The 19,832-nt window shown below is 39.5% G+C and overlaps 2 protein-coding genes across 9 annotated transcripts in view; one reads left to right on the top strand and one right to left on the bottom strand.

Annotated features, from left to right (window-relative positions):
- Nucleotides 1–525: 525 nt before the first annotated feature.
- On the bottom strand, nucleotides 526–19,701 carry OXNAD1 (oxidoreductase NAD binding domain containing 1). 5 transcript variants are annotated; one of them, XM_040085932.2, is made up of 9 exons: nucleotides 19,613–19,701; nucleotides 14,249–14,414; nucleotides 13,928–13,991; nucleotides 10,573–10,679; nucleotides 6,933–7,074; nucleotides 4,094–4,130; nucleotides 3,888–3,985; nucleotides 1,529–1,637; nucleotides 526–899 (listed from the first exon to the last, which is right to left on the bottom strand). In XM_040085932.2, exons 2-9 carry the CDS (start codon nucleotides 14,380–14,382, stop codon nucleotides 745–747), a joined length of 846 nt encoding a protein of 281 aa, XP_039941866.1. In that variant the 5' UTR covers nucleotides 14,383–14,414; nucleotides 19,613–19,701; the 3' UTR covers nucleotides 526–744. The 5 variants fall into 5 exon arrangements, with proteins under 5 accessions (XP_039941866.1, XP_039941857.1, XP_039941818.1 ...); XM_040085923.2 differs by having other exon boundaries at nucleotides 3,888–3,988; XM_040085884.2 differs by having other exon boundaries at nucleotides 3,888–4,130.
- DPH3 (diphthamide biosynthesis 3) overlaps nucleotides 19,686–19,832 on the top strand; it is a 154,197-nt gene continuing 154,050 nt past the window's right edge. For all 4 annotated transcript variants that reach the window (XR_005704004.2, XR_005704000.2, XM_040085944.2 and 1 more), the window contains exon 1: nucleotides 19,686–19,819. Coding sequence is in view for 2 of the 4 variants with exons in the window: in XM_040085944.2 (XP_039941878.1) it covers nucleotides 19,712–19,819 (108 nt within the window). In the remaining 2 variants the exon portion in view is untranslated. The remainder of the gene's footprint in view (nucleotides 19,820–19,832) is intronic.

The following is a 19,832-nucleotide window of genomic DNA, read 5'->3' on the forward strand; positions in this document are numbered from 1 at the left end:
CTGGAGACTTCCCATCTTGGCTGTTGCTGGCCAGTGCTGCATTTGAGGACGTGGCCCATGCAAGCACAATCTTGGCTGAACAACCTCAGCACCAGCACAGGGTACAGGTTCAGGGAAGGAATTCTTAAGACTGCTGCACTCAACACTTCCAACTCAGGGCTAGAGAGGATTACAAGAAAATATCTTTGTCAACACAACTGATTTACTTATATAAGCTGCATAAAAGGTGGGGTTTTTTCTTCTGAGAAGAAATGGCAAGAGAAGGAAGTCAAAACACAGCAGCTCCTCTTCTATAAAAATAGTGAATATTATATAGAACTGTAAAGTGTGTATTCATTTGGAGTAGATTCAGAGGTTCTGGCCTGAATTATCCTTATAAACAGACCTGGCATTTCTGCACAACTAATTCTCTACAAGCACTGAATCAGACACTGAAGGATTTTTTAAAAGCTGACTAACAAAGCAAGTGTATAATGTGAAAACATGCTGCTAGCCATAAGAAAAGGCAAACCATCCAAGAACCAGAACAGTTAATGTCTTTAATACAAAATCACTTTTCTTTCCCCTAAAGCAGCAGCACTGTATTACAGGTGTATCACAGTTAAATTAAAGGACCACTTTCATCATTGAGGAAATCTTCATTAAAATCTTCCAAATAATTTGTAGTCCATAGTAATTTCTGTACATTTTAGCTTATCAAAATGCACTGGAAAAAATAACATATTTTCTCTTCAGCAGGTGTCACTACCACCATTTCTCAAAGAAAACACAGTTTCTAGGAACACCAATGTTAGTGAGTAGTTTGGATATAGATTCGATCATTGGAGGGGGACCACAGATGTACCATGAAGTATCGTTAGATACGTGTTTCTCTAGATCCTTTTCAGATATTCTTCCTTCTGACAAAGAAAAAAAAAAAGTAGGAAATAAGAAATACTAACCATGAAGTCACTTCAAAAATAAGGTCTGGTTAGAAGTATTTCAAGCACTAATTTCTTTAAAATGTCTGGCCTGTTTCAGGATAATAGGTATTGAGATTTAAGGCTTCCAAAACCATTTGTTTTTCTGGGGATTTAGATCAGTGCATGTACTTGGAATGTAGAGGGTATTAGTTACTGAAGAGAAACATGGCTTACAGACAAATCCCAAATTCACATGAAAAAATAGGTATCTCTAAGACAAATACAGCAGACATGGAAACATGCTGAAGTATCTCTTACAAGCAGTCAGCTTATCCTTCATCAATCCCACCTTAGGGAAAGTAAACAGCATTTGCTTAACAGTTTCTGGAATAAAGTCTGCAGTGGGAAATATTCATGTAAAGTTTAGGATTAACAGAGGAAAACAAAAACTGCAAAGAGAAAACTTTTCTGCAAAGTGGAGTGAGTGCAGAGAAACTGTTTAACTCACGTCTCATTTTGAACTCTTAAATGTAAAAATGCTGGGTTATTATGCACAACTTCATCCTGTAGAATGTAATCAAACTTGGGCTTCAGATAGCAGCTCTGTACAATGCCATGATATTTACCTGTAATGTGTGGCTGCAGCTCTTCACAGATCTGTGAGCGCTGCTGGGTGACGTGGAAACAACATGTGATCTTTCCAGGAAACGCCTTCATCAAACCAAGAATATTTTTCTGTAATGTTAAACACACTTGCTTATACCATAGGCCATTAACTCAAAGCAGATGTATGCACACAGTCTCAGAATGCCAGTGATTACTACTGAGAACCCAGACTTTGCATTTCAGCACTAAGTACCTCATGGGTGTGATTCCACAGGCCTGACCTGTACACATACACAGAATTCCCACACTTGCAATGTGAATACCCTGCCAGCTATGTTAGTGCTTTTCTCCTTTTCTGACACAGAATACAATCTGTAAGATTTGGACTTAAGGTCCAGTTAGGTCATTTCCCAATTTCTTCCCCTTATGAATTCTCAGTATTTCCACCTTCCACTCCCATAGGGGTTTTCCATTTAAAAAACTCCTGCAATATGTATTTACCATTAGTTGGGAACTTTTTGAGTCTTTTCTGGTTTATCTGATAAGGTCACTGGACTCTTTACTGTCTCAAGTTCTCAAGTAAAACCAACTACCACGTAAAGCTAATGTTATTTTTACCAGAGTAGAAAGTATAAACTCATTTTCAGTTCCCTAAGTCACAGCTGTGGTAAGTTACCACCAAACCCCCAGCGGCTTCAGTTCAAATCATAGCTCACAAAGAATGTGTTAGTCAGATGTTGCAGTTAGTTCTGAAATTAAGATTTAGCTACTGTCTAGATTCTGCATTATACAGGATTTTCACTGCTGGAATAGACACTGGAAATTCTTTAAAAAAATCTGAAATAAAAATAATTTCTAGGCAAATTTGCTCATTTTGTTAAGTGTTTGCTTGTTAACTAGTTACTACACTGAGTCTGCCCTGGATTGCTTAACAAAAAAACCCCAGGAAGATTCCACTTTGTAGAAAATCTGTTCCTGAATCCCTAAAAAGACATGGGATGAAGAGCAGCACATACTGCCACTGCTGTACAGAGCTGCACCAGCACCTCTACTATTGACTAGCTGTCTTTGTACCCCTAATAATGTTGCTTCTATCATTTGCACTAAGGATATTTCCAGTGCCTCAGCGTCTGACATGAGAGCACATCCACAGTGAGGACCAGACCCCACAGTGGCATCTCCCTTTGCCCTTGTCAGCCCATACACAGCTGCTCCTTCAGGGAACCACATCCTCCAAACCATTAGTGATAACCCAGCAGGTCCTCCTGGAGACTGTACACGTCCTGTACAGATGTTTGTCACAACAGCATAAATAAAGGCTGCTAGAGATTCTTATTTCCTCAATCCTCTGCACAGAAGTGAAGAATTTTGACAGACATGTTCTGGATCTGAGGGACATGTGAAGAATGAAGGATTTATTTTAAGCATTGTGTATGACACTGTTCTCTTCTGTCCCAGAAGCTTTAGTGCAAAAGCTCTGCTGTCATAAACTTGCTTCAGTGAATGCCAGGAATGTCATACTGGCACTGGAAAAACCTGTGCATGCTTGGAACAGACTGGGAGATCAGTAGGTGGCCAAAATGAAGAGCAAATTATTCTGCTTGTAGCAACAAACAAGTAACTTTTCGAAGAAATCAAACATCTCTATATCTAGAAACATGGTAGAAGTACAGAAATAAAACTAGTGATGGATCCTAGCTGGAAGCAGCTCTTCATCTTTCTCTTACAATCAAAATCTTTCAATACTTAGAAAACCCATAAATCATTTTGTATGCTTCTCTACAGAAGCTGTGCTAATTTGACCCTAATATATTGTTAATAACCCTTAATGGCTGAGTGTGACAACCAGTCTTTAACTACTGAGTAAATGTTGATGAAGTACTGCACAAGCAGTCTTAAAAGCAGCTATAAATCCTTCACTCATACACTAGTACTTATTAGTAACTAATGCATTATCAATAAAGCTCCACTGTTACTTTAGAAAGTATTTCCTTTGGGAAATATTGTATTACTCTTTGCTAGTCTTTACATTCAATCTCTACTTAGACTATGTGGTTACAGTATTATAGCACCATGCATGCTATTAGTGTGCATATACATACATAATCTTTTGTATACTATGATGTTCTTACAAGATCACAGTAAAATTTAGGGGTAATTGACTTATCAAAATCATTGGGAACAGGTACATCCAGTAACAGCCTTAATTTATACATTGGCATAAGTAGTTAACAAAACACACGGGATTTGAGTCAGGAAGTGACTTTTGTCTCTCTTTGTACAATGTCTTACATAGGACTCTAAGAATTTGGTAACATAGATACACACACTAGTAGCTGAATAGCTGAGACCTGTGTTTTAAAAAAACTTTTGATTTACCTTAAATAAGAGTTCGCTCGTATTTTTTGCACTGTAGTACAGCTTCGCTGTTCCCAATTTGTGTCTATTTCCTTTACCCTCTTGGTATCCGTGAAGATCTGCTATATGCAGCAGTATAGAAAACAATGGGTTAATTCCAACACCCCCTGCTATCAGCACTAGGTTTACTGGCGAGTCACCAGGCTGAGGATCAAAGAAGAAATCACCTCCCACTCGCAGAGCCACTTCTGAGTCAAGAGTACACTAGGATGGAAAAGAAGATATTTAATTTCAGAACTAAATGCAAAAGTTAAAATCTTATTCTTTTTGCATCCCCGTCACAAGGTTTGCTGGGCTGTGATTTTTATTTTAATTGACCAGTGAAGGAAAGACAAAAGGACTTTAAAATATACACACATTTTCCAGCTATCTGAAGTAACCCAGTGTCTCTGGGGATCTCATTCTACTTTCAAAAGTTTCAGTCTTACAGTGAGGCAGGATGATGACTCCCCCTTCTTATCCCCATAAGAGTTGAAAGAGGAACAATTCACACAGAGTTTTCCAACAGCAATATGTGGTTGTGAAAACCAGAACCAAACATGTGAAATCACATTTCTACCCAAAACCAGCTTCAGGCCAAAAAAGGCCTTCCTTTGAGGTCACAGAAGATCAGAATAAGTTGCACACACAGAAGGTTTTTCTATCCCCATTCCTTAAAAACCACCCAGAAGTGAAGTAAGTATCCACAAGAATGTTTCTTGCAGAATCACTTCTCCATTTGCAACTTCAGAGACACAGAAGAAGAAAAATCAGGAGAAATCTTCTCTCTTACTCTCCACTTGTACATAAGAAATTATTTGCTAAAGAAATGTGTCCAAGCATGTTTTTTTGATACATGATAAAACAAGAGCTACAACAAAAAAATCCACTTGGATCAGTATCTCCTTGGTAAGCCAGCACTGCATCCTGGTCTGAAGGGTGAAGCTGCAGTACACAGAAGTCAGGTGAGTTCATCCACATCACTACAAGCTGACAGAACAATTAAGAGCACTTAGGCCATATATAGGTTTTAAAAGATGAAATGAAGAGGATAGGGAAACCAAGGAAGGTGGGAATGGAGGAGAGAAAAACAAGCTATAAGAACTGCTGAAGAATTAGCTTAGAGGATGAAAACGCTTCCTCCAAAGAATTCCTTTCATAGCAGGAAAGAGTAAATTGAAACAAAGGGAGTTCCATTAATGAAGGCTGCCCAGACAGCTAAGGTCTAAATGTGGAACAATTCCACCAGGAGCAAGAAGGATGCCCTTAGATGCAGTTACTGCACAGAACACACAGCTTCCTAAAGACAGTAAGCATGATCATTAAAAACACCCAACAACTCTTGCTTTTTGTAATTATTGCAGAACTGTTTTCTCTCAAGTATACTGTAGAACAAAGAGCATTCATTATCTGAAACTGAATTCTCTCTCTCTTGTGCTGAACACTACCAGGCTTCCCCATCATGTTTTACTCTGCTCTAGAGAAGCACGAATCCACATGTGTTCGAGATTCTTGTGGCCTGAAGAGGACACTGAATGTGGTACCCTTTGAGGAAATAAGCATTTTTAGGGAGAAACTCACATCTGCCCCCTTAACCAGCCATAGTTCCTCAAGGTTGGACATGGGATTTGAGAAGAATGTTTCTTAACCAGCAGTCTTCCAGATATCTTCATGCTTTGGCCATGACAATGATAACAGTAACTCAGCATACAAGAACAAATAGTAAAATTCTGGAGTAATACCATGAGAAAGTGTTATCCTTTAGCTTAGTTTAAAAACACAGCTCAGGCAGAGAAGTGAAGCAATCAATACATTACATAGATATTTTTTAAAGAAAAGGCTACATCTGAAGTTACATGAAGTACATGGTTCTAAAATTTACTATTTTATATACAGTAGTATTAAGAAATAAATACCTCTAAGAAACAGAGATACCGTGAGTAAATTAGTGCTATTTCAATAATATTTTTAAGCTATCAATTTCCTTTAGGAGCAACTTTTAAACAATTAAGCACCAGTTTTGTCACCATATATACAACATTTTTGAATTCTAGGTTGCTATTTTTTTTCTGCTTGTTTCCTAAAGAAAAGCATGCACTTTTGTTTAGCTAGAAGAGTCCATGTATACCCTGGAGGTTTCTCCACAGCATCAGGTTTGATGTAGCTTACCCCTTAACTAAAGAGTCTTCCTATAAATTCCACCAGAAAACTCAACAACAAAAACTGATTTACAACATCAAAAATTCTTAAATAATTTCCAGAGACTGTGAAAACAACAAAAGTTGATAAGACAGATCACAGATGATACACATGACTCATCTGACAAACTAAATGGGGTAAATGATGAACAAAACACCACGAGGCAAAGTCTAAGACTTTACTTTTAATATAGCAAAAACCTGTGTTATGTCTTTATCACAAAAATATTGAGTACTTAAAAGAATACTATAGATATTCTGAAATGTTTCTTCATTTCAGAAAAACTGATCTAAGTATCTTCCTTGGTTCCCTTTAATAATGTATATGTGGTTTATCAATGATTCCCAGTTTATATTTACAGAAATAGTCAGGAATTATGGAAAGTTATCAGCGGTAACTTTGTAATGTGTAACAATGCCTGTTCTCAGGGATATAAGTTAGAGCAGAGGTTTTTCAAAATTTTTAAATTCATTCATTCCAAAGGAGTGAGAACCCTTATATACACTAACTACAATATCACTTTAAGTCCACTGTAAGCACAAGTGCTGTCAAAAGATCACAATAACCACATTTCCATATAAACATCCAATTTCAGTCCTTTACTGAACAAAAGGGTTTAAGATTTATGTTGCATCCAAAATGCTTGAAGAATTCAATTCGAGTTTTGCAGTTGATAGGACAAAGTGGTCTAAAAACACACACCACCCCTTTTACCTCAAAAAAACCCCACCAAAACAAAAAAATCCAACAAAAAAAAAAAAAAACCAAAAAAAACCCCACCCCAAAAAAACCCCACACAAGCCAAATCTCACAGTTAATTTCATTTACCTCAGTGTGAATCCAGTGAGCAGGAGGATGAGCAGTGTGCTTTACTGCAAGCTCTAGTATTCCTTCTTGTTGTAACAGGCCAGGGCTTGAACATATTGAGAATCCCCCAACTACAGATACTCCAGGAATAAAGAAATCGACCCTAAAAACAGATCAGACACAGAAGTTTAAAAAAGAAGCTTAAAAAATAAGCCAATAACCCCAAACATGGACAACAATAGCCAAAATAATGTGGTTGCCTTTGTTTAAATTATCTTTCCTTTACAACAGCTTCATTTTTGTATCGTAACTTTTCCGAAAAGTGAGTTAACCTTGAGTAACACGATTTCCTTAGAATTTTCTTCTAGAACCATGTCATCATGTTTGTTAAGCTAGAAGGTTTTCAGACCATTCTGCTTTTAGCATTAGATGTCACATATCACAACAGACTACAATTATAAGTGTTTTAAATAAATTATTTGCCTATTAGAACAAAAATTATGGTCTGATAGAGTAGCTTACTTCCCACTCTTTTTGGTCCCTTTGATGGGCTCTTCAATATTCAAACATAAGACAACTCGTATTCTAATTTTAGAGAAATGACTTTATATCAAACACTTTCTTCTCCTGGGTAGATGAAATATTTGAAATAAAACCAATAGTTTGTAAAAAATTTTCCATGTAAGAAGTCCACAACTGGCAGCAGAACTGCAGAACTGCAGCTCCCTCTGGTGGCAGATATCGCTTCTTATAGGAAATTTAACTGGAATCAATTCCTACCTTTTTTTTTTTTTTTTTTCTTTCAGCTTGAAAGTAAACCATGCATGAGTCTGTACAGATAAGAAGGTCACATGTAGCTAAGCTTCTGCAATCCCAGCCATTAGAGAGTATGGAAGGCAAGCCATTACTATATAGGAACTATAATTCAGTCTTATAAAAGTGAGGCTTTGATAAGCCTTGATGAGGCTTCCCAATAATGATCAGAAAAAAATTACAAGTTGGTTTGTGATCTATCATCTGAACCATGAGGTGGAGGTGGTCCTATCACAGAAGACCGTGTTCCATAAATCTTTAAATGCTCCTGCTTTCTACAGCACATAACAAAATCCCCGTATTTCAAAATAAACGAAATGTTTATAACCAGTGGTGCAGGTCCCCTTAGGTAACAACCACAGGATAAACAATCCACAGTGCTGGAGAACCATTATTCACTTCAAGCCTGGCTTAGGCTGGCTCAGTGAAGTGATGATGCAACAAGAAATACAGACTGGCTTCTACTGCACAAGTATTTTCTTTAAACAGCAAGGCTGTATTCTTCACAGAGACCACAAATACTTGAGGAAAGAGCAAGCACTTTGAGTAGTTCACCACTTTATGAAAAAAAAAAGCTTGTCTGCTTCTTCCACGCAAAATTCACCCTCTGAGGAAAAAATATCTTTCTCTCAAAGAATGCATACAGTGTGATATATACAACAGTGATATAATTTTAAACTTTATGCTTATAATAACTTGATGATGCATAAAGATACCTGACTGCAAAAGAACGGTCTACAACCAAAAGACTTGAGAAGGTTTATTTCAGTGTCCTCAGCTTGTGCAGCCCGTGGGGCCCAGCTTTACTGACAGTCAGGCTCTGGGAGCTGAGAAAGGTCGACTCTTGAATTGCAGCGTTTATCCTGCAAAAGAGCATCTCACGATGCTACTGAAGCTCTTTACCTCCCTCTGGTGGAAAACAATCTTACTAGTCAGGATGAACTTAACGAAAAATGTGAAAATTTATGCTGTAAAGTCACAATTCACATTCAAATCAAAATGTTCTCCTTGGCATGTAAGAGAAACCTTATCCACGCCTGGTGGGGAAACACACAAACATTATTGCAAAACCTACATCAAACATGGTTTTTACCTTTCCCAAATACTAATGCAGATGTATTTTTCTTTCCCAAGTACATAACTATGAGAGATTTCAAGGCACAGTTTGCCATCTTATAGTGGACTAGCTCTGATGGCTTGTCTCAGCCATATTAGGAAGGGTGAGAGGGCTCCTGAAGAAATGCTGTGACAGCCTAAGGGAAAAGAGCAGCAGAAGGGAAAAAAAAAAAGAAGAAAACTCACAACAAGGAGAGGAACAAAAAATGTAACCTAGAGATCTCAGGGTGGTTTTTCACTTTCCTCCTTTTAAAACCCATCTAAACCATATCTTTAAGAAATGAGTAACAATTACCCATTGCTGAAGTAAGAAATCAGAAACACTAAAACCATAAAGCTACTTCTTCAAAGTATTTGTTGTATGCATATACCTCAATGCATGTTTCAGTAAATCAAAAGGTGTAACATCAACAAGTCTCTTCATCCTTATTTAAAGTCAGAAAAAGACCAGTGTCTGCCAAAGTGCTTGCAAAACAAATTCACTTTTGCTTCTGAAAAACTCAGCAATTACAACACTTTTAGGAAATGTAAACATTTTAGTGACAATCTTTGGCTGTAACATCTTACTATAGCAAATCCTAACAACTTAGCCTTTTCTGCTCAGGAAAATGTGTTGTTTTGTACTGCTCATCAAAAAAATGCAACCTCAGTTTATAGATACAAGTACAGAGAAGTTGGTGTGTACCTCACAATTGCATTAGAACACTTTCAAGGAAGAAGAAAATGAAGAAGAGTAATTATAATTAAAGCTTTCAGTTTAGAGCATGCTAATTTCAAAAACATTTCTGGAGGGTAGATGTACTTCGCAAGTACTGGCAAGCAAGAATTTAATATGAGTCACTGTACATGTGCAAAAACTGCAGCAAATTACTTCACAAACAAATTACTGCTAATCAGCATCTTGTGTTCTGGTTCTAAATTTAAAAGCCAGCATATTAACACTCCATGAGTAACATATGCTGTAATACCCTAACAGCTATACTTTGATTTCAGCAAAACCACTTTCAGATGGCCAAAGCCAATAAAAAGTTTAAGAACATTTAAATGTCCATTGCCAAAAGCAACTACTCCTAGTTTTAAATTAATTTCTAAGAGAAAAAAAGTTACTGAGAGTATTTTTAACAAGGAAGGATAACAAACATGAAAATCCACTGCTTCCTTGGGGAAAAAAAACAAAAAAACCAAAAAAACACCTGTAAAATTGCTTAAACAAATGGCTAATTGTTTCAAAGGCTTAATAATTCAAGCTTTTTATTTTCAAATTTATCCATTTATATTAATATATTAATCTGACCTAACAGGCTAAATTTTCAGAATGTAAACTTCAAGGGGAAGAAATAAACCAAAACTAAGTAACTTGCAAATCAGCAGTCTCAGCTCCACTGTAAAAATAATCAGTAAATAAAGACAGCCTGAATAAAGTGCAGTGAACTTCAAAGTACTCCTGAAGAAAAAATGTAATATAATAAACCACAGGAAAACACCAGAACAGTATAACTAAACACTTAAATATCCATTTCTGCCCTTTTAATAGTAGTACTAGCATTTTTTATAATGACTCTTTAAAAATTATGCCAAATATCAGCTCTTTGACAGAGCATCCAATAAGAAAACACTGTATTATATAAATTAACAACTTTTTCCAAGGCCCAAGGATCAGAGATATTTTGGCACTTTGTTATAGTGGACTTCTCCTAGTAATTGCCCCTTCAAATACACCAGAAGATCTTACCATTGTCCTGCTTTGAAAGTAAAATCCTTATTTGCAATTGCCAAACGAAGCCTTTTTACGGTCTCTGATTCATTGGTGATTCCACACACTTTTGCTTGTGTAATTACCTAACAAAAGAAAAAGATGCCATTGTGATACGTAGATGTAATTTGCAGCAAAAGCATTCAAGAAGCTGTGCATGAGACATCCATCACTTCCCATGTTACCCATGGCATTTCATTACCTACAGCACCAATATTTCTCAGTGAGGTGATGAAATAAAAATGGATTCTATCCCTGGAAGTGTTCAAGGCTAGGCTGGATGGGGCCCTAAGCAACCTGATTTAGTGAAAGGTGTCCCTGCCTGTGGCAGGAGGTTGGAACTGCATGATCTTTAGGGTCCTTCAGGCCCAAACCATTCTGATTCTATGATTCACTTAAATAGTCATTGAATGGAGAGTGTGTACTTGCAGTCTGTCACTTTTTCTAAGGTTATATACAAACTTACTTTATTTTAGTTGAAAAGAACATAGCTATAAAGAGAGGTGATTGCTGGTTATCACTTATCTGGTTCTTCAGACATCTCTGCAAGACACACCCTCCTGCATCCTCCAGCAACAAAGTGAAAAGATCTCCGATATAAAGACAGAGGACACTTGTAAAAAATCAGTTGCAGATGAAGTCCCAGGGAGAATTCTGGATCTAGATTTATTCAAGTAATTAAATGCATTACTGAAAGATTATGCATTAATGTTACTGCATTAATGAAAGAAAACCAACAAGCCTTGTGTTACTGCATTTACCCCCTAGAGTCCCATATGACCACAGGGAAACCAAGACACGAGGTCTCATGGCTGGTTAACAGAGCAGATTTTGTTTGGCAGCCACATGGGAGGGGATGTCAGAGCCATGGCTGATACTACCTTTAAGGAGTTAAAAATAAAAAGATGAAAAATGAAAAGCAGACTTTGCAAAAAACCCATTGAGGATGAGCACCCCACTTAAATTTTTTTTGATTTCCATCAATGCAACATGGATTTTCATCCCCTCTCTACCCTTCCTTTTCAGGTTTTTTTGGGGCTATAATTATTAACCTTTTTCCTCTACAAAGAAAGCAATGCCCTAAGTGTTTTCTACACGGAGCAATACACAGATTTTACTGTTAAAAATGCTGATGTCACTTACCACGCAAGGAAACACTCAAAATACCACCACAACCCTACCATTTCTCATTTGTCTAAGATCAAACAGATCAAAAAAAAAAAATTTAAGCAACTATGCTGTAATTTAAAACATATGTCAGGAAATTAATTTATTCATAAAGCAACATCTGAACACGTCCCCTGTCCCATTAAACAGCAGGACATTTGCTAATTTAAAATGAAGTAGCATGGATTCCTGTTGCAGTTTAGCAGACAGTATTAAATGAGGAATGCAGTCAGTCAAAGTTAACGAGAGAAATGTCATATATATGACTTCAACCACTTCTGATGGAGAAGTGCAGGAAAGGGACATTAAATTTGGATCTTCTTCATTCCCTTCTTTACTCTTCAGTACACTCCTTAATTTGTTATTTGGCTGAGAGAGCTGCAAGAGTACTGGAAATTTAATTCTTAACTGGTATCAAGTTATTTCAAAAATTAACTTTGAGTCAGGGTGATCAAAGATATTCAGCCAGTGTTTTGGACCATCACCAGGGTATCCAATTGGCCAGAGCAAGGCTGCAGGGAGAGGGAGAGGGACACAGGACTCTGGATTTTGCAGCTGTATTTCAAGAAAGCATTAGTCACTTTTCCTTGCCCTGGTCCTTCACATTATCACTCTTCAACAGGCAATGTTATGTAGCATTCACACTAATGCAACACAGATTTATGATTCTTTCATCTTTTACAGGACTGAAATGGCCAAATAAGGCAATATTGGCTGAGGGAAGCCAACTGCTGATTATATGGAATTTAAAACCAAGCAGAGGATTTAACATAAACTGATTTTAAAGTGCTCAGAAATAAAGCAACAAAGAATAAATCACATATTAAAAAAAGAAACAGCATAATCCTCTGATATGCAGAGAATGTGCAGTAGCAAGAACTGAGCCCTGACTCTTTCACCTATCTCATACAGCTTCCTTCTCTTCCTCATGCCTTAACAGTTCCCTGCAGTAACCCTGAGCTTCCAACACCTCCTAAGGATTCATTTTCCATGTATTTTTCATGTACTGACATGGAGCAGATAAAGGAAGTAAGCCAAGCAATAAATATAAAAAACCCCCATGGCTGCAACACTCAAAAGTGCCATCATTTTTTTCATGTCAGAAGCAAATGAGAACATGCATCGGTCTGTGCCTGTCTCTACGTCCATTTTCTAAGGTAAACAGGATCCACCAGAGCAGCTGGATGTCCACAAGCAACACTGATCTGTACTCAGGGAAGAGCTGGCTTTAGGTGTGAATAGCTGAGGCACCGCTCCGTGGTTCCCAAAGCTGGCTCACAGCTCTGGTGACAGGCAGAACCAGGCTGCATTTGTCTCCTCCACCTACAGCCCATGTCACACAGTGCTCAATCTTCTCTTTCAGGGGTTACCTACATTCCCCTGCACCCAGCTTCCTTTTGGGAAGAATGTCACTTATTCTACACTACAGTTAGGGAAAAACTTAGCAGAGAAAGACTTCATGTGTCTGACAGATGTGTGGAGTGTTTTCATCCATGTGCATCTACTTCACCTTATTACAGAAAGGAAATATCTGTAAGAAACACAAGAGTATGTTCCCCTCTGAACATTATGAATGCAACAATGCTTGTTGCTCAAAACTGAGATCTGGAATAAGCATTTCTGGATGTGATAGAGAACAATGCACTATCTTCCTTGTATTTATGAATTAAAATAGATACGACTGAAGATCTTTTTTACAGCTATCATCTCTCCCTTCAAAGTGTCTACACTTTTTGCCTTACTCCTATGTTATAAAAGAACATTTTCCACATTTTTAAATCTCAAATCTGAACCAGAATTGTAGAAATCCATAAAAATCCAAGTAGTCTGTTCACAGATGAGGGATAGCCATATGTTTTCATTACTTATTATAATCCATCCTTGGTCAGAAATCTCTTAAGTTTCTTGTCCAGCATAGGGTAAACAACACCGTAACACTGAAAAATTCTAAAGCTCATTACATTTTACCCACTGAGCACTAAATATGCTAATTTTATACCAGTAACAAGTATAAAAAATGAGGAGAAATAAAAGTAAACCGCACTCCAGTAGAAGGCAAAATGGAGCCTAAGAATCGAATACTATAATCCAATATAATTATCTTCACAGAAAAAAACAAAACAAAACAAAACAAAACACCTTGCATCCTAAAGAACAGAACACTAACCTCCTGTCGAAAATTATTTGCTGTCCTCTCTAGATGATCCATTTTCCTTTTTGATTTTATTGTGCTGCAAGAAAAAGCAAACAAAGATAATTGTCATTTTGACAGCTGTGCTACTGTCCCTTACTGATATGAATTTCTATTAACATAACAATTTACCAGTGTAATCTGGACTACAGATGACATAAATCTAAATAAGAATTAAATAAAAATATATAATTGGGAGCTAAATTAAGCATTTATAGGTCTGTAGTAATTTGCTGGTTTGATTTTGACAGTGTTACCATGGCATTCTCTTAAAAAAAAAGGAAGTGGATAACCTACCCGTTCCCTGTGCAGTAACAAAAAGCAGAGTGTCTCAATATCCCCAATGCAGAATGAGAGGGAAAAACTCTGCTCTGAGCACCTCTCAGTAACTGAGGAACAGTGCAACCCACATATATAGTAGCATGAGCCATGATGACCAGGCAGTATTCAGAATTTCTGGTTCCTGAAAAAAAAAAATCGTAAATACTTGTTAAATGAAGCATTCAGTGTTTGACATGGCTTGTTTTCAGCTTTTATTTCCCTTAAATCAGAAAAAAACCAAAGCTCAGATGGAGCTAAAACTAGCAACAGACAAAGTACAATGAGAGGGAATTTTGAAAGCATGAAAGTTTCATGAACAAGTGAAAATGTGGATCCATCAAGTGAAGGGATGTTATGCCCACTCCTAAAGGTGAGATTCTTAATAAATTCCTTGGGGCAGATTAGAGTGAAATGACACTGAATGACCAGTGTTTATATATATGTGCATATATGAATAATGCAGGTTTGTTTTAGAACAATTTGATTGCAATGGAAAGGAGGCACAGAGCCCTTTTGGTTATTATCTATAGAAATATAATATAAATATAATATATATAATATAAAATCAATATATATATTTATACATAAATAATAATATTATAAATAATATATTTTTATATAAATATAATATATATAATATAAAAACAATATAAAAGTGTAAAAGAATCACTTAAGAAAATATATAAGGGAAAGAAAGGAAGAGAAAGAAAGAATAAGAGAAGATAGTGGAGAGGAAAGATACTACCACCCATGGATACCATGACAAGAACTGATTGTTGCAATTTCACTTAGTCAAAGTGATGGTAGAGATTTGATCCATCAGGGGTGGGGAAAGACCATGAAATATAGATTTCAATGGGTTCATTACATTCAGATTCAGGTGGGAACACCCAGGTACCTCCCCTGGGGGTAGTTTTACACTCTCTGTTCCAACACTGGATCATGCAGTGGTCTGGTGGAAGGCCCCAGAAATGAGTCTGGGGGCGCTTTGGGGGCTCTGATGGGTTATGACACCCTCTCAGCCATGACAGCTGCCCCTCATGCCAGTGTAACTGAGCCAGTTCTGCCCCACAGGAAGGGATGAACACCTTCAGGCCCAGGTGTGAAGGTCAATGTCCTGACACCTTCCCTGGGAGGGGAGATTTTCAGCTGGCCCAGCCCTGTAAGGGAGGACACTGGCATGATGAAAGCATCATCCCCCCTCAGCAGCACCTGCTTCTCCCTGGCCTTTTCCCTTACCTGGCTCACACCAGCTTGTTGTAACAAAGGCCAGTTTGTTGTGATCATCCTCTGGTGGTGGGTGCTCACCTTCCCTGCACCTGGGCTGCTCTTGTGCAGACCAGAGGTTCCACCACACACCCAAACCTCTCCTCCTGCCCTTTGGTCCAGGGGTGCAAACCTGGCCTCAGCAAAGCTCTGTAGCTTTCCCAGACGGGCGACTGCTTGAGTCATTAACCATCAACATCTCAGTCTCTCACAAGGGGAAGACCTTGTCAGAGATGATATGGAAAAGACTGGAGTACTCAATGTTCTTTTTGCCTCAGTCTTCACAGGCAAAGCCTGCATCCAGACCTCTGCTTGTACCAGTGGTGGCTGGGAAGAAGAAGGATAAGTAGGAGCAGGGCCAGCATCTGCCGAGAGATGCTGGATGTACTCAAATGCACAGAGCCAGATGGGTTACACTCAAGGTTGCTAAGAGACACAGCTGACATGCTTGTCAGGCAACTGTCTGTTACCTATGAACAACACTTATCACACAGTCTCCAACTGACTGGGAAAAGACTTACACATCTCACTTTTAAGAGGCAAAAAGCAGTGCTTACATCAAGTCAGCACCATCTCAGTATCTGGAAAAATGCTCAGAGCTTGTCCCCTTAGCTGGGTGAAAGCTAAGAAAGCAATCAGGAAGATGTGCCTCAGATTTACCAAGGACAGACTACATTTGATAAATCTGAACAGCTACCGTGATGGAAGGTCTGGCCATGCAGCTAAGGGGACAGGATGCAACACACCTGGAGCGTCCTGTGGCTCCTGGCACCAGCCCCTGAAGCACACACATGTTAGTAAGACAAGGCCAGATGGATAACTGGAGCAGCTGAAAACTTGTCTGGGCAGACAGAATTGAAGACTTGATGGCTTTAAGTTGCTTTACTTGTTGGCTAGAACACAAAGAGTACCCTGGGGCTGACACAGGTCAATAGATTTATCACTAACTTGGATGATGAGACAGAAGGTGTGCCAGTCCATGGCATGGTGGCTGGAATTGGATGATCTCTGAGGTCCCCTCTGGGCCATTCTATGATCAGCAAACTTGTGGATGAGGCTGCATTAGAAAGGGGAACTGAGAAACTGCAGGGCTAGAAAGCAGAAATCTCATGACAAAGGTCTACAACTGAGACTGGCTTAATCCAGTGTGAACAACTGTGCTGCTCCAAGCAAGAATTCTGTCTGGATGATGCTCAGAAGTGCCTTCCAGCCAACATATCTGTGACTTTAAATGCTCAAACAATATTCATGGATGAAAGATCAAACACTGACTATGCATTCCCGTTCTAGTGGTAAAGAAGAGGTTTTGGGTGGAGAATTTTATAAACTTTAATTAAGTCTGCTTGTTCACAGGTTTATTTAAAAGCATATTAATCCCTCACAGTTCCATGTACTCAATATAATACAGCTCTAAAAAGTAAAGAAAGTGGAAGACACTCATATGCACTGCAGTGGAAACATGGTGTGAAGCTTCAAAACCACACGCTCAAACAGCTATGACAGAGAAAGATAAACTGACATGCACAACATTCAAGGTTAGTCAGAACCTTCAAGTGTAGGAACAGGTTCATAGGGAGCCAAGAGATATTTCTCACTGCTTGTAAATCTGCCTCTATTTTTCCTAAAATGGATGAGCATAACTCTCTTATCTCATATCATCACCTGTCAAATTATATTTATTCCCATTATGCAGTCCACTACTTCTTTAAAGCATTAATATTTTACTTTCATTTAAATATCTTTCCGTGCATTCTTTTAAGGCGTGTAATTTATTTTCAAAATGTTTTTCATTTTGAATCCCCTGAAGTGGCACTGATCCAGCTTGCTGATAAGTAATCAGGCCTATACTCTCCAGGATTTCAATAACAGCTGCATTGCCTGGTCACTTAGTAATCTGTCCAGTTTGTAGTCTTGTATGAATGAAGCTCCCATAAATTAGGCTGCTCAGAAATGGAATGCATTTACAGTCACTACTCAAAATGCCCATTTTCAAGCAAAAGAAATACTTCCTGCAGCTTTAAACTGTCCATATTTTTAATAGTTTTTCAGTATTTAATTCCACAGCAACTTGCAACTTTTAAAACTTGAATAATTTAAGTCTTCTATCCCCAGTGAGCAAAATTACTTCAGCATTTTTTTCCACAGCATTACAGAGTAATTAAAGTGTACTTAAGTGTTTAAATAAAACACTTTAGCATTTTCTACATCATATGTGTAAAGGCTGTTGATAACAAAAGTATTAACAATCTCATAACATTTTAGGACAAAAAATACACATCCAATGAAGAAGTCACAGCCCTGTAACTTGGCATATTGTCTGTAAACCGTAAGTGCTCAAAAATCAGTTTCTCAAATTCATGAGAACATTTTATGATCTGGAATCTTTCATATAGCACATCATGATTACAGACATCTACATCTCCAACCAACCTGAAGTTCAACATCAATACATTCTGGAAACAAAAGAAATATCAGCCTGATTTTTATAGTCAGAGCTGAAAGACCCTATTGCTACAACTACTTTAAGGCTGAGTCTCTATCCTAAATTAGAAGTAACTCTTGAACAGTAGTTCAAGAAACTTGCTGAATTTATACTCTCATCCACTTTCCAATAACGAAAAACACAACAAAAGTAATCTGCAAATTTTACTCTGCAACCAATAAATTCCAAAATATCTTTTAATGAGTCCTGGTTCTCCTCTGCCACATACCAAATGTGACTCGTGCCTTTACAAAACGTGAACAGCTTTTCCCCCATCTGTCACCTCTGTGATTTTTTTCACTCATCCAGCTTTTTGGCAATTTCCTGCCCTCCATGAAGCGCTGTGCTTCAGCTCCTGTCAGGTGGCATGTTCTCCCTTTATTCTCATCTTACCCACGCTGGTACAGGAATAGCTGCTTCAATACCCTCTTTTTTCACACAGGTTGGAAGGGGCCACTGTGGGTCATCTGGTCCAACATCCCTGCTCAAGCAGGGCCATTTGAGAGCACATGGCACAAGACTGCATCCAGATGGTTCTGGAATACCTCCAGGGAGAGAGACTCCAGTACCTCTGGGCAATCTGTTCCAATGCCTGGTCGCTCACACAGTAAAGTTCTTCCTCATATTAAGTGGAACTTCCTGTGCATCAGTTTCTGTCCATTGCCTCTTGTCCTAGTGGTTGGCACCCCCAAGAAGAGCCTGGGTCCATGCCCTTGCCACCTACCCCTTACATATTTATATATTTATATAAACCTCATTTGGTCAACGGAGCGAAACGAGAAGTACGTGTCATGACTTCTTCCTCTCCTCACTTAAAACCAACGAGCCATCCATTCTCCATCCCCTCTGATTAACGGGCCCTGGGTTTGTATCTCTTGAGATATATGTCTGCATGTCGTCTTTCCCCAAGTCCCACATCCTGTATCACTGTCTGAAGGGAGAACTACTTTTAGTTCACCCGCACCACACTTAAGTGCAAATTACTAGATAGGTTAATGCAAGACAGTGCAGAGGGCGGCAGCAAGGATACTTAAGCAAGCAGCACAGGAGTGTTTTTTCGAAAGCTATCTCTCGGTAAAGCACTCCTTTAGATAAACAGTCCTTCCTGCAAAAGTAATCATAGAAAACGAAGTTTCCCCCCTTTTCCTGAGGGAAACACGGCGAGCGCTGGGTGAGAAGGGGAAGAGGGGACTGCAGCCTGTGCCCAGCTGGGGCGGGGAGGCGCCGAGGCGGCCAAGGGGCAGGAGAAGCAAACGGCCGAGGGGCAGGGACAAGGGAAAGGGGCAGGGGAGGGACACGGGCAAGGTCGCGGCAGTGCCCGGCCGTTCCCCCGCAGGCCCCGGGATCGCCGGGCAGGAAGCCACGGCTGGAGCCGGCCGCGCCATCGGCCGCAGAGGGCGGCCCGGCCGCCGCTTCCGACCGGCGTGAGGGGCCCCCGCTGTGAGGAAAGGGCGAGCCAGGAGAACTCGAGCGCGCAGATCCTGAACCCACCGCCCCTCAGCCTCCTGTCCCCCCCCACCCCATTCCCTCCTGCCCACCCGAACCCTCGCTGTGATCCCGGGATCCCCCGGCCCGCTCCCCTCCTCCCCTACCCGCCGCCGCATCACGTCACGGGAGCTCCGCCCGCGGGCCCCGTCAGGCACCGCCTCTTCCCGTCCGCCTCGGCTCGGCTCCCGGCGCTTCCCGTCGGCATGGCCGTGTTCCACGACGAGGTGGAGATCGAGGACTTCGAGTACGACGAGGAGACCAGGACCTACAGCTACCCGTGCCCCTGCGGGGACCTATTCCTCATCACGCGGGTGAGGGGCGGCC

The sequence above is a fragment of the Hirundo rustica genome, chromosome 1, assembly GCF_015227805.2.
Source record: "Hirundo rustica isolate bHirRus1 chromosome 1, bHirRus1.pri.v3, whole genome shotgun sequence".
NCBI lineage: Eukaryota > Metazoa > Chordata > Aves > Passeriformes > Hirundinidae > Hirundo > Hirundo rustica.

Coding starts and splice junctions, on each gene's coding strand:
- OXNAD1 (XM_040085884.2), bottom strand. CDS start 14,382: ATGGCTCATGCTACTATATATGTGGGTTGCACTGTTCCTCAGTTACTG. Junction 7,075..10,572: donor ACTTTCAAAGCAGGACAATG/GTAAGATCTTCT, acceptor ATCTGTTTTTAG/GGTCGATTTCTTTATTCCTG. Junction 1,638..3,887: donor CGAGCGAACTCTTATTTAAG/GTAAATCAAAAG, acceptor TTAACATTACAG/AAAAATATTCTTGGTTTGAT.